The 15,151-nt window shown below is 44.3% G+C and overlaps 2 protein-coding genes across 2 annotated transcripts; one reads left to right on the top strand and one right to left on the bottom strand.

Moving 5' to 3' along the window:
• Positions 1 to 215: 215 nt before the first annotated feature.
• LOC127312079 (probable carboxylesterase 3) lies at positions 216 to 1,630 on the bottom strand. Its single transcript, XM_051342552.2, has one exon. The coding sequence runs from the start codon at positions 1,628 to 1,630 to the stop codon at positions 305 to 307; it is 1,326 nt and encodes a 441-aa protein (XP_051198512.1). The 3' UTR covers positions 216 to 304.
• Positions 1,631 to 10,111: 8,481 nt separating this feature from the next.
• Positions 10,112 to 14,660, top strand: LOC127313864 (bisdemethoxycurcumin synthase). Its single transcript, XM_051344346.2, has 3 exons — positions 10,112 to 10,198; positions 13,290 to 13,506; positions 13,597 to 14,660. Exons 2-3 carry the CDS (start codon positions 13,305 to 13,307, stop codon positions 14,595 to 14,597), a joined length of 1,203 nt encoding a protein of 400 aa, XP_051200306.1. The 5' UTR covers positions 10,112 to 10,198; positions 13,290 to 13,304; the 3' UTR covers positions 14,598 to 14,660.
• The last annotated feature ends 491 nt before the right edge of the window (positions 14,661 to 15,151 follow it).

The following is a 15,151-nucleotide window of genomic DNA, read 5'->3' as shown; positions in this document are numbered from 1 at the left end:
TCCACATGTATTCCACTTAGCTGCCACATCATACATAAGCTGTACATAAGTATTTCCGTCATACATAAAACATAACTTACTGTCTTTCTTATTACATTTAATACCTTAGTCTATAAATAGACGTTTTAGATTTATCTAAATTTGAAGGTATCTAGACGCTATTTCGTGTCTAGATACATTCAGATTTAGAGGTCTATTTATGGCCGGAGGGAGTATTATATATAAAGGTATAACAAGTATCATCAGTGACCCGAATCACACATTTGCAGTCATCTGCCAACACTTCATTGTGGACTTTCATCCACTAGAAAAAGTTCTTGTTGATTGAACTCCCTGGAGCTGCTGCTGGTAATGAGAGTCTGTTTGTCTTGTTAGGCCTCACTCCACCCAAAGATAGCCCATATCTAGTGTTGGATGTTTTTCCCAGTCCAATTTGTAAACAACCACTTGCCATAGATTTCCTGCCACTCCAATTTTTCATGGCCATCCCATACCCAAATATGTCAATGTATGGTCTAGCAGGCACGCTTAGGGTTAGCTGATCACAGTCATCAGTCTCACCTTCTTCTGATGTCTTCTTACCCCCGTATCCATGCAGCTCGTGCAGCTCCGGGAGCATAGCGGCCGGCAGCGGCAAGGCGCTGCGCTGATTCACGAACTGCACTATGCTCTCCATGAGCTTCTTGCTGGTCGCACGCAGCGGGTTGTACAGGTGGAAGCCATGGTCCTCGCCCTCCGACTCCACCAGCGTCACGTCGTCACCGGACCACGCGCAGTCGCGCATGTGGGCTGCCAACTGGCGGCCACGGTCCCGCATGCTGTCTTTCTCGGCGACGGCTACCAGCATGCGCCGGCATGTCAGCGACGCGACCTCCTCCGCAGGGGGATTGATCCGGGGGTCGTCGTTGCCGGCGTGGCCTGCCGTCACGAACGGCCAGAGCCTGTCCACCAGGCCAGGTGGAAACATGGCGACACAGTCCTCCCGGACGGTCTCGGAGGCCAGCCGCTCGGACCCCCAGAAGTACGGGTGCACCATGACGAGCCCCTCGATGTCCATGAGGCGGCCGTCGCGGCTGGCGCGCACCGCGGTGTGGTAGGCGATATTACCGCCGGCGCTGTCGCCGGCGAGGAACGTGCGCTCAGGGTCGGCGTAGTCGGCGAGCCAGGGATCGGAGAGGGAAGCCACCCACTGTAACGCGGCCCATGCGTCGTCGTAGGCCGCAGGTATGGGGTGCTCTGGCGCGAGACGGTACTCCACGGACACGACGAGCGCCCCGGTGCGAGCGGCGAGGGACTTGGCGTAGTTGTTGTACGTCCGGCAGAACGCGCTCTCCGTGCAGAAGGATCCGCCGTGGATGTACACGATGACCGGTAGCCTATCGCCGGCCGCGGCGGCGGCACGGGAGGCGAGAAACAGGCGTGCCGACACGCCGGTGCTTTTGTCGATGACGACATCCTTCGTTGCCACCCCACGGTTGCCCGCCGTGTCCTCCGACGCCGGCACGAATGGGCTGCGGAGGAAACGCTCGACGTGGCCACCCTTGTACTCGCGGATGAATGGGTAGAGGTCGACGACGATGTCGCCGGTGGCATCCTTCTCTTTTGCTGGAGAGCTCACGATTGCAGACATGGTGTGACCGCCGAGGCAACCAGTTTGTTGTATATCTGCTAGCTAGGGTGTCTATGACTCTATGCAGCTCGATCTCTCTTGAGTTGTGGTCTCTGGGATGACATTCGCGGGCTTTTATAGCTAGATTTTGTTCCGCTCCAACTGTAACATGCAATAGCAGCTAGTTCAGTTGTTGAATATTTGCATCTAATAGGATAATTTACGGCGTTTTATAGAACATATCCGGTTTATATAATCTGACAGATAAGGATACCCGATTACAAACTTAATTGACACCGGATATGGGATACGGTATATGATATGGTATGTGAAATAGCATCAGAATATCCGTATCGGAAAATTATTTAGGATTATCCGATGGTTTTTATCCGAATAATCCAATTTTCATCTGAAATAGCATGTTTAGTATACAATGAGTTGCCCATTAATTTTGTGTGTTAAGAAATACCTCACTTACATAGTCTCTTTATGTAATATGGAGTCCAAATTTATTAGGATGCTTGGTCATTAAACCATGCGTTGGTATTATCGCCCCGGCCTTAAACATACCCGGTTAAATTTTTTCCGCTCCAAATCCGCTCTATTTCCATTCCAAGTCCGTGGTATCCTATATCCACATTCGAATCCACAACCGGTCATTATCTGATTCGCTCGAAAAGTATGGTATATGACATGGTAAAGGTAAAATCCAATCTGTTTACACCCCTAATTTTCTTAGTGCGGAAACTATAATACGCGCGCATGCATGTTTGTATGCAGCTCGATCTCTCTACCGTGTTGCAGTGGTGGGATACCGGGATGCCATTCGTGGGATGTTAGATTCCACTCCGATTCATTTCAGAGAACGATTACTCCTTCGTCCCATGAAAGCCGTCTGAGGTTTATCTAAATTTGGATGTATTTAGACACTAAATAGCATCTAGATACATCTAAAATTTGACAAATCTCGAACAAGTTTCATGAGACGGAGTGAGTATCTTCATTCTTAATAGCTCAACTCAATGGTGGACCCAGGAATAAACTAGAGGGTGGGCGCACCTCCAAATTTTTTTGGCACGGGCCCACATGACATTTTCTTTCTTCCTTTTGGGACCAAATAAATAAGAGCATCTCTAACAGATGATGTATAATATAGCACCCAAAACTAGTGACCTATATATTATAAATCACCAAAAACTGGAATATAGGTTACTTGTGCATTTTTTGTTTAAAAGATGATGCAAAATAGGACACGACTGGCACACACGATGATGTATAATAGGGAACGCCCGGGAGCGCAAACACTGATGGTGCCTCATCTTCTGCCGGTGACTGTGGGAGCGCCTCCTGGTTGGTGGCGACGTCCCAGGCTGTTTTTTCTTAGCTTAGATCCATGGCGACATCCACCTTTTTCTTTTTTCGCCTTCTCAGCGGTGGTCGCCGCCGTCTGCCGCTTTCTGCCATCCATGGTGTTTCGGTGGCTGGCGAAGGTCAAATCGCGACGAAAGGCACATAGGCACACAAGGGTGGGAAGGTACAAGCATGAGGTTGGTGGCTCTCACGGAGGGCGAATTTGTTTTACATCACCATGAACATTTGCATACATTTTTCGAAATTTTTAAGGGCATATCTAAAATGTTAGTTGCAACCCACCCAGAAATAGATAAAGCTCAATTGCAACCGACTTGCAATTGTCATATCAACACGGATCACCAGGCAAATCCAATAACTAAGAAGTCGACTAAGAAATAATAAAAATGAGACACCTGATTTTTAGCAAATTCAATTTTTAACGAGCGAACGTTTGAATTTATGTTTTTGGAAGTGAATGCATTAGTGACTATTGGGTCTTCTCGCCTTCCTTTTTCCTCTCCCCAGGATATGCTTCCGAGTCACGCCAATGGCACTCCGCATACCAGACGTGTCACTCAGATGAAGGAGCTCTCTGATCTGTTCAAGAGCGATGCTCCAAAGCTGCGAAGGTTAGCTTTTCTTTTTGGGAAACTTCAATCCGTAGCTAGTTGCTTAGGGTGAGAGATGGAACCTCCACTGAAACATAGATATCTTATAATTTCGTCTGTAAAAAGGTTCTTTTTTCCCCAGCTTATAAAAGTTGTCTGAAATTTGTATAAATTCGGATGTATCAAAATAGTAAATAGCATATAGATACATCTAAATTTTAACAAATTTTATAGAAGTGGGATGAAGGGAATATAAAATACCTCCGTTCAGTGTTGTCCAAAATGTATCAATAAACAAAAGTTTTTCCAAAACGTGTCTCAAAAAACATAAGACTTGTCCAGAATTCACAAGTACCATGTCTCTCGACAGAGCAAAAATGCATACAATTATTGAACTATTTGTGCATGTGGAATTCCGGCCGGCACGTTGATGTAGCTTTCCTACGACCTAAAAGAATGACCACTTCTTCAGCTCACGTTTGGTGAGCAATGTGCGGTGAAGATTCCCGGTGCAGAGCTTCGTCCAAAAAAACAAAATGGCAATACACTGCATTATGGGTTGCATATATAATATTTAAGGGCCAAGACCCACAACGTTTTCTCCGATGTACAAGAACACGCAGAACTCCTGCATTTTGTTAGAATTCGTCCACTGATCGATCATACGGAGTAAGTATTAAACTAATTGAAGTCACGCACATAAAATTATCGTCACGCACATAAAATTATCGTCAAAGGCCCGTATCATGTCCACATTTTTTGTGTTTATTTCTCAACTCTCGCGGTTACAAAACTTGTGGTTACAACTTGCGCAGCCTGATGTGCATATATATATGCATGGCCGGCCAGTACCAACAGACTATTATTTGGCCTAGACCTACTGGTACGTGTGGATTCATGTGTGTGTGTACAACACGGCTAACAAGTCTATTACGACTTGGACTCACGACTCTTTGCCTAAACTAGTACCTACTAGCCAACTAGGACTAGAAATTGACTAGGACAACAAGTCTAACACAATGTCCAAACCGGACACTGACCAACTAATTAAGATTAGTGCTAACACCATCTCAAAAAAAGATTAGTGCTAACACATTAATCACACACATGCAGAGGTCGCTCCTGCAAATTCCTTTTCCGGTGTAATAAAAATATAAAAGCTTGTGGTAGATATATATAGACAAATTGAACAACTCAACAATAATTTTTTTTTGGCATCAAATTAGATTACTGGCTGTAACCGACATCGATTAGATGCTACCATGTGTTGATTAAGCCTATTAAGCACGTGATGACAGCTGTGAACCAGTGGCGGAGCCAGGACATCAAGTATGTGATGTCATTTCAAATTTGTGATGTCAAATACATGTATTTTTACTACTTTGTAAACATTTTTTTCATCTCTTATACTTGTAGATAAAGGATTTTTTGACAAAAAAAAGTGTGATAAATTGACCACGTAGCTCTCAATGTGGTTCTGCCACTCCCAGGAACCGAATCGGACACCACGTCAGTGGGTAGTGCGTCCAACACGAAGAGGATAGTGTTATGAACTTCTAGCCTTTTAGATTCTGCTTAGTCGAGAGAGGGTTAATCATGATTAATGGACTAATTGTGCTCTTCTCGGTCTGATCCTTGTCCGATGAGTGATCCAGTGGCCTGTTGTAATTTTTTTTTACATAGGAGTAAAGTCTGAAATAAACCCTGAATCTATAGAGGGTTTTGAAATTAAACCTTAAAATCCTAATCCCAGAAATCAACACCCTATACTTAGTATTCTCGGTTTAAGTTGGCATTTTGGTTGTTGGCAAATGGGGGATCGCTCCGTCCTCTTATCTCTCTCGCTCACATCAAAGGCCCATTTCACCCTCCGTCCCACGAAAGATGTGAAAGGTTTATCAAAATTTTGATGTATCTATACATCTAAATTTTGATAAATCTTCGAAATGTTTCGTGGGACTGAGGGAGTATTTGTCTTCTTCATCCCTTTGCCTCTCTTATTTTTAAAATTTTGATGTCACGTCTCACTCGTACTACATAGAAAAGGAGGTGCTTCCCAACTGAGCAGCAGTTCGGACGGTGCTTCCCGTCCCTCGCAAACGGCAGCGACGCCCGTGTCAAGGGCAGCATCGGTAGCGCCTCCCATCTAGGACGCGCACATACTGAATCTGGCTTGCTTGATGTGAGCTTGGCTAATGCGTAGACCATCAATCAGCTAGCTAGCGATGGATCAATCGACTAGATACTAGACATCAAGCGGGGCTGCTTTCTGAGCCCTGCGGCCGCGCCACATACCCACTCGGCCAAGAGACAACTGTCACGGCGCGGCACCCGCAGTCGCTGAGCAGGCACAAGTGCCAACGGGAGACATGGCTTCCGGCGTTAGCGGCGCATAACAACGAAGCCGACACGGTGACCACGACATCGAGCTACCGGGCGTTGACCTAGACGAGGAGGCGGTGCACGTCGTAGCCATGTTGCATACATTGGTGAACTACTCGGCCCTGGCGAAGAGCCGAAGACCATGGGGGTGGAAGGGCCGGCTCTCTTCAGATTCGTCAGAGTCAACAGTCCCAACTTCGACGTGCCACATAAACAAATCCCGGGCGGCATCTGACAAGTAATCACCGGAAAGTGGGAGTTTGTGGTGCGAATTTTAGGGATTTAAAGTTTAATGTTTGATTTCGACCGTGTCTACAAGCTCAAGGTTTAAAATAGACTTTAGTCTTTACATAGGGATGGCTTGATGTGCAACATATACCTATGATTCAAATTAGTTGATGTAGGTTCATTTAACCAATAAATTTAGACAAAGCGAGTACATGAATCGGAAAAAACAAATCGAACGCCTAGCAGCTCTTGCTAGGGAATTGCTTCGTGAGGAAGCACTTGACTTGACTTGGAGTCAGTCCACTAGTGGAGACTTGGCTGCAGTCCAGTCTTTGCCGCGTTTATCCATTGAATTTGCTTGTAAATAGAGAAGAGAGCTAGAAGAGTAGCAGCATATTGTGCTACAGCTGCACGAGATCAGTGTGCGGAGAGTATACGGTGAGCTGTTTAATTTCAAGCCCTAGAAGCTGACAACAGTTGCACATTTTCCTCCACTACAATCCTATGGATATGCTAAAATATATGGGAACAATGTTATGACAAGCTGAAGAGTTAAAGTTATTTTGTAGTCTCAAGGTTAACTGGGGTATTTAAACAATACACTTCAATAAGTTTGGGCGAGATGGGTCTAAAAATAAGTTTTTATGTACAAAAAAGTAGTCAACTAGCCATCTGTTTGTACTGACTCTTAATCATACGTATCATGCATTGGATAAGTTAGCCCAAATTTATATTATTCAAATACATCATTAGACTATATGAAATACATAGAATATGATCACAATTCAAATTAAAGATTAAATTTATTTTTGAGCTATATTATTATTATTATATATACATGTTTTTAATATATATTTTTCATAGTATCGTGATACTACGATACGATACTACTAACGAAAAATGATACTACCTAGTATCTCGATACTAACAACCTTGATGGACATGGAAAGCACCGCTCGACGCATATTTTTGTCGTAGTCTGCAACGAGGCCATAACAAAGTCGTTGGCATGGCTGTGCCTAAACCCTAAACTGCCATGCTTGCCATTGTCATTGGGCATATGAGAAATATTCGCATCATAAAAACGAAAACTTCCACACACAGTTTGTTTGGGGAGACTGGCCCACTGCACCCCACCCACCCCCACCACAAAGAGATGGGGTGGGCCACACATGCCAACAAATCTTCTTCGATATGGACGTATGGACGTTCCATACATTTTCCATCGCATGCTACTTCCGATTCCTACTGCCCGCCGTTAGAGGTTAGAAAAAATGGGAGTCATCTTAACTTGTACCCAAATATGAAGTGTACAAACTAGTTTTACAGCTAACACGAATGAATTTTCTACACCAAACATGAAGTGTGCAAACTAGTTTTACAATTTGCTAACACAAGGGTAGTTTTCTACAAACCTATGCTTAGCTGAAAAGTTCGTAATGCAGGTTCTCTCATAAATCAACCTAAGGCCGGTTTTGCTAGTTCTCAACTCAACTAGTTGAGAACTAAGTTTGTGCTCAGTTAATTCCTACACCGTTCGATTACATCTTGATTCGTGTATATGAGTTGCAAGTTGGGTTGTAACTGAACTTTTTCAGTTGCAAGTTGGATTGCAACATAATATTTTTTAGTTGCAAGTAGGAATTCAACTAGACAAATGATCCGGACCGTTAGATCTGCTTCGTAATTCGTGCTATCCATGAGTTACAACATGGATTGAAACTGAGACTTGACGACCCCAGAATAAAGTTAGAGTCACGCCCTTTATCTAAACCTTGATATCTTAAAAGCTACTAGATGCAGATAAAGTGGGTGAGAGATACATGTGGGCGGGATCAACAGTAAAACGGAAAACTAGAAAGATAACGAAAAGAATTAGACACCGGCCGTCTGACGATTTTCCATCCGATGATTCTTCAACTTTGAAACCAGGCCGGGTGAATTTTACTTGTGTGGCAATCTGAGCGTGCGGAGGAAGTGTCAGATTCATATCAGATAGGAAGGTTTATAGGCACTACAATTTCGAATGAAGAGTATGGACGTACATAAGGTGATATATGTGAGCAACATGAGCAGCAAGAGACATGCACGCCAAAAGCTTATAGGCACAACCTTCTCTTTGTCTATTCTCTCTTCTTCAACTAAACAAAAATAATTCGTGTAACTCTTAAAAAAACTGTTGTCACGGTCATTGCACATGCCTCATTACCTTTTTTTTCCGACAAAATGGAATATATTAATATCGAGAGATACCAATTACACACATCCTCTGCAACAACGTAATACCGTAATGGCAATACGGATGCACACAACTAAAAAAAAGAAACTAGGAAATAAAAGTCCCGCTACGGAGATCTAGCCCTAGCAGCAACAATATAACCACCACCAAGACAACACCTCAACTTAAGTCTCTCCAAAAGCGACGCCTCCAAGAAGGAAACAATGCACAAGCACCGTCGTCGCCCGATCAAAGATCTTAGGTTTTCACTCTGAAGATAGTCTTCGCTCTCAAAACAATGTCTTCAAGAAGACCATTGCCAGGCACAACCAATTAAGGCCAAACCTTGGATTTTCACCCTGAAAGGTAAGACTATGAACTTCACATGTGATGCCGACCCCACTTACATATTGCTACTGTGAAACCTGAAAAACCAAGCAAGTCCCTCAACAACGCAGAGACTCGAACCTCCATTGCTAGTCCTCCAATCCGGCCTCCATGATATTCTCCGCCTCTGACTTCCCCATGGAAAATGTCACCTGGTGGCAAGAAAGAATAGAGCTTCGCGCTGCTCCCTCCAGAACCAAACGATCGGAATAAAAGCATGAAAGCGCGACACGGAATACCACCCATTCTAGCAAACTCCGGACATAAGGTGCACTGTTACATTCGCCTGGAGCCTTCCAGAACTCAACACGCTAGCCAGATCAAGAAAGCCCAGCCTCAGGTAGGTCTTCATCTTCATACATGAGAAACCCTAGGACAACCACCTTTATTCAACAATGAAGACGAGTAGGACCCCACGCCGCCAGTCGCCTCCATGCCGCATTAGCCAGAGAGGAAAGAGGCAGTCCATGCACAAGGGTGCAGGTGCTGGCTATCCTAAGAACCGCTAGGCCACCCCGCCATGGCCGTGGCTACACCCATCTAGAGAGATCGGCCTCAGCCTAGATCTCGGCTCGATGATCCAGCACGCCACCAAGCTCGTCGAAGACTTGTTGGGGGCGCACCACCTTCTCGTCACCGCCACACCGACGGAGGGCCAGCTCAGGCCCTGGCCGAAAAGCCGCGCCGCCCTATGCTCCCATCGGAGTTCCCCCATCTCCCAAGGAACCCAACGGGCCACAGCTCGCCATCCCAGCCACCGTCTTTGACGCGGAGGGTACCGCGCTGCCGGAGAGGGCAGCGGCGGCAGCCAGTGGGGCGCGGCTGGAGGCGGCGGGGGTTTTGAGATGGGAGGACGTCTCCAAAGCCGCCCGAGAGGGAGCGAATCAGGGGAGGGATGAGATGCGATCTCAAAAAGAAAAGAAGCATAGTGTTATTTACATCACATGCCTCATTACCTGGCCTAAGAATTTCTCTAAGAAAAGGGGGCTGGGTGCATGTGTTACAATAAATCTGGTTGTTTATTCCTTGGTGGGTCCTGCTCTCGTTGAAAAATTGGTGTTAGCTCGTGATAAATTTTAGGTTGTTCTCACTATGCTTCCACATGGGAGTAGTTACAAAGTCTCACCAGGTCATGCGCTACCGCATGTTCGCGGTCAGTTTCCAAGCATCTGCGGATCGAATTAAGTATACGTACGTTGTCGAACGTTAATCGTGTGCGCATCTCCGAGAGGAGCATCGGCAGTACCTAATGGCTGGTGCATGCAATGTATGCTACCGTCGGCATCCTCATCCGCCCTTATAAATACAGTCCAATCCCTCGCATCTCGCAAAGCAAACAATCTCAGAGCACCTAACCAGCTAATCGATCCATCTCTTTAGGATTGCACTGGGCGCTTCATCTTATAGGCATTGGTATTTTCCCGTCTGTACTCATTTCTTATCGTCTAGGTTGTTTCCCCAATTCTTTCTTGCTTAGATAATATATTTACATTGTATGTACGGTAGATAGCTATGTATTATTTCACCCTATTCGCAAAAAGTATAATAATTACGTCACCCTGCTTCTAATGAACCAAAAGTCTTTATCCATGCACGATGGGGGTTTTATTTTAGAGCAAACTAGCAAGGTGGCCCTCGCAAATGCGAGGGCATCGTCTCTAGATTATTAATTTATTTGTAAAATAAAGTTCATGTAAAATATACATGAAACATAAACAATAGGTTTATATAGCTTGTGCAAACAACATGTGGGGTTAAATATCACATGGCTGAGAATTATTTGAAATTTCTTTTGTTTGTGGCAGGTAGTTATTATGACACCTCTAAGGCCATTTTTAGATTGTAGGAATTTTATATGACTTTTGTACTTTTTAATACATGGGTATTTTTACCTATGAATTTCCTTTGTGATGCCAAAATTCTTAAGGATTGCATTTGTATGGCTCAATTCTATACGAATTCAATATACCACCCTAACACTTCTTTTAGACTCAATAGCGTAGGATCAAAACATATTTCGTGTGTTACATTCAAACAACTATCACATCGGATGGATTGTCCATCCCGTAATTATCTATTCTGGCAATAAGGTTTGAATGGACTTACTCCAAGTCCCAATACCAACCGAAATGTGCACCAAGTAGATTCAATATTTCGTTCTTTCGCCAAGTTATTGCATGATCTCTCGCAAATAATATCTAGTATCCCGTTGCAACACCAATTTTGAGATTTATCAAACCAATTTACAACTTTCTAAAATTAATCAAATTCTTTAGACTTGTGAAAATTATGTAAATACCGGTAAATCTCGTCCGGTAGTATTTTTCTTCGGTGGTAGCAGGAAAAATAGGTTTTAGCTAGATACTGCAAATACCGGTCGAGTAAAAAAGGTGTTCATGTCTCCTTAAAATTGCTTTTCTGCATAAATAGTGTTTGTGTTGTAATATCTGAGTATAGGTACCCGAAATACTGGCCCAGATACTGCCTGAGATTTATCAAACATATTTACAATTTGTCTAAATTTTATTAAATTTTAGCAAATTATGTAAATATCAGTAAATTTCGCCTCATAGTATTGTTTTTCACCGTAAAAACCTGTTTTCGGGGAGATACCGAAAATAACGATCGAGAAAACAAACGCTGCTTTTTGCTTTGTCATGCCACCATAAATAGTACAGAAATAGTCATAATGTGTGAGTACATGCCTGAGTATTTTACAAAATGCAGCAACATTATGTATTTTATATACTAAATATGTATACACATCGATGGGTACAGTAAAGTTTATAGGCCATATACTTCCAAACAAAATCTATACGTCGTATATCTATTTTTTTATTTTTAGCGGACATGCATTGCTTGCCCCCTATACCAACCTACTGTATACACATCGATCGATAGGTATACTAATCTCTATAGGCCCATATATATTTTTATTTTATTTTTAGCAGCCATCCATAACTCGCTTCCTTTGAAGCAATCTTTTTTAATGGACAATAGCTAATGTTTTTACTTTAATAGACCTAGCCTAGGGTAGGTTTTTTTCTTCTTTGAACCATCTTTCTTTAACGAACATAGAAGGATAGACATTTAAAAATCGGATAGAAGTGGCCTAACTGCATACGTACGTATATTTTTCTGAACTCTTTTCTCATGTATCGTATTGGTGCATGACATTGTTGCATGTGTCGGTTTCTTCTCCTTTGGTAGATGGTGCATATGTTAATGTATTGTTTCAATGAGCTAGTTCCAGCCAGCGTGTCAAAAAAATAAATCAACGGACTTAGCTATTCGTTTAACCAGGACATGATTCCACGTCTAAACAGTTTTTTTTACTAAATCAGCTACTACAACAGGATATATATTTCCTAACAATGATTTGCACGTCTAAACAATTACAGGTCCAGTCTAAGAGAACGTGTGTACCTTACGTGCCATAAGTTTACTTTTGTACACACATATTGTTGTACGTAAAACTTCTAATCTTTTAATCTCAAACGTTAACATTAAAATCATCGGTCCATATTTTAAAACTTCTAATCTTTTAATCTTAAACGTTAACATTAAAATCATCGGTCCATATTTTATTAGCATATGTGGATTAACCTGGTGTCTCGAAAAACATCCTTATTTTGCTTTTAGTATATAATAGATAGATTTCACAAAGCCACAACTTTTGGAACCAGGGTTTTACAGAACCACAACCCATGGGAATTTTATCGCAAAACGACAATTTTTCGGGCTAATTGTTTCAAAGAACCAAAATCTCACGGTTTAGTAAGTCTCACACAATTTCTGTTTCTGATAACCCATATAAAAAAATCAGGTGCCATGTGACAGAGTTAGCGGTTCTCTCAAGGATTCATAATTCTGCTCCCGGGTTGTCAGAAGCGCTTCCCCTACCATGTGGCACCTAATTTGTGGTCCATGTTGTTAGAAATGGTGTCAAACTTATCAAATCACGAGATTTGGGTTATCCGGAACATCTTACCTCCTTTTTATGGGTTTCTGACAAAACTTCTTACGGCTGTGTTTGTGTGAAACCCTTGCCACATAGTTTGTGGTTTTGTGAAATTTGTTCTTTATTTTAATTTCCCACGTCTTGTCTAATCTCAAAAGGAGCGTTGCATGCCTTTGTGTGTGTTAGTCACTACTGGTGCGAGATAATGATGAGTTGTGTGCGCGCTATTGTAGTACTAACTCCATTTCACAAAATAAGGTTTATATTATTTTTTAAAAAGTCAAACTACATAAAGTTTGATCAAGTTCTTAGGAAAAAGTGATATCTACATACTATCGTTGGTTCTAATTAGGAAAAAGTGATATCTACATACTATCTACATACTATCGTAGTTCTTGACAGTTTTTTTTAAATTGGTCAAACTTTACTTAGTTTGATTTTTCTAAAAAACTATAGGCTTATTCTATGAAATGGAGGTAGTACTGTTTTCATACTTTAAAATCAACTCTAATACATCAATTTTCCCTCCGTCTGCATGTACAGGCTAGCTCCCAGATCATGGCCATGGCAAACAGTACCCATGGAAGCACCGTGGCTGAGATCCGGCGCTCGCAGCGCGCGGACGGGCCAGCGGCCGTGCTGGCCATCGGCACGGCGAACCCGCCCAACTGCGTGTCCCAGGAGGAGTACCCGGACTACTATTTCCGCGTCACCAGGAGCGAGCACCTCACGGATCTCAAACAGAAACTCAAGACAATGTGTAAGCAGAGAGTTTCTTGCAAAAAATTATTATTGAGATCTCCAGCACTCTCTTACTATATGTGTTGGTCTACCCTAATTCATCATTCAGGTCAGAGGACAGACACGGAGAAGCGTTTCTTTCACCACACGGAGGAGCTGCTCGACGCGCACCCTCATTTCCTCGACCGCCGGCAGCCGTCCCTCGACGACCGTCTGCAGATAGCGGCTGCCGCGGCGCCAGAGCTAGCCGCATCAGCAGCGGCCAAGGCCATAGCCAAGTGGGGCCGTCCAGCCACCGACATCACCCACCTCATCCTAAGCACCAGCTCGTGCGCGGGCGCCCCGGGCGCCGACCTCCGCCTGGCCTCCCTGCTCGGCCTCCGCCCGTCCGTGATTCGAACGATGCTCCAGCTCAACGGCTGCGCTGCCGGTTCCGCTTCGCTGCGCCTCGCCAAGGACATAGCCGAGAACAACCGCGGCGCGCGGGTCCTGGTGGCCTGCGTCGAGCTCACCATCGTCGCCTTCCGCGGGCCAGAGGAGGACTACCCCCACACACTCGTCGGCCAGGCGTCGTTCGGTGATGGCGCCGGCGCAGTCATCGTTGGCGCCGACGCCGGCGTGCTCTACCCGGCCGAGCGCCCACTCTTCGAGATGGTGTCCGCCTCGCAGACCGTGGTGCCGGGGACCGATCACGTGCTCACCATGCGGCTCACGGAAGCTGGCCTCGACGGGCACATTCTGAGGCGGGAGCTGGTGATGGTAGCGGCGGAGAACGTCGAACGGTGCCTGTCCGATGCGTTCGGGCAGCTTGGAGTTGGCGTGGAGTGGAACGACCTCTTCTGGACGGTGCACCCTGGCCTCCGTGCAATCTTGGACCACATCGAAAAGGCTCTCCGGTTGGACCCCGGGAAGTTGGCGGCGAGCCGGACTGTGCTGAGAGAGTATGGGAATATGCTTGGTGCTACGATCATCTTCGTGCTCGATGAGCAACGGCGGCGAATGGAGGAGGACGGAGAGGGTGGCGAGTGGGGTGTGATGATGGGATTTGGACCAGGGTTCACTATTGAGACCATGGTGTTGCATGCCACCAGCAACCTCACGAAAACTTAACAATTATTCCAGCTACGGACAAATCTATTTCTTTCATATGCAATGTGAAATAAAATAGTAATAAAAAATAAAATTACTCGTCATTTGGTGTTTATGCTTTATTTTGAACCATTTACACTACTGGAATAGGCATCATTGCCGTGTATTTCTCTACTGGCGAAGTGTTTTACGTTCGAAACTAACCAAAAAACACTCGGCAAAAACTTGGTACTTGGAAAATTCCAAGGAAACACTCGGTAAACAACGTATTTGCCTAGTGTAAAGAAAACACTAGGCAAACTTCCTGGCTTTGCCGAGTGTAAAAAAAAAAACACTCGACAAACAGCTCACGCTGGCGGAATTGGGAGTCGGGGACGAGGATGGAGACGAGACCATTAAATATATGTTCCAGTACAAGTTACAACCTTCCATTATGATTATCATTTGCTAGTAGTACCATTAGTCCAGTTACTATAAGCTTAAGACAATATTCCTGATTTATGTTGTCATGTTTGCTGTCAAGTAAGGTCCTGGGCTTCTGGCAGTACCATGTAGGCATATTCTTATCATTTAAG

The sequence above is a fragment of the Lolium perenne genome, chromosome 7 (genome assembly GCF_019359855.2).
Source record: "Lolium perenne isolate Kyuss_39 chromosome 7, Kyuss_2.0, whole genome shotgun sequence".
Lineage (NCBI taxonomy): Eukaryota > Viridiplantae > Streptophyta > Magnoliopsida > Poales > Poaceae > Lolium > Lolium perenne.
This window is presented reverse-complemented; position numbering and strand designations above follow the sequence as displayed.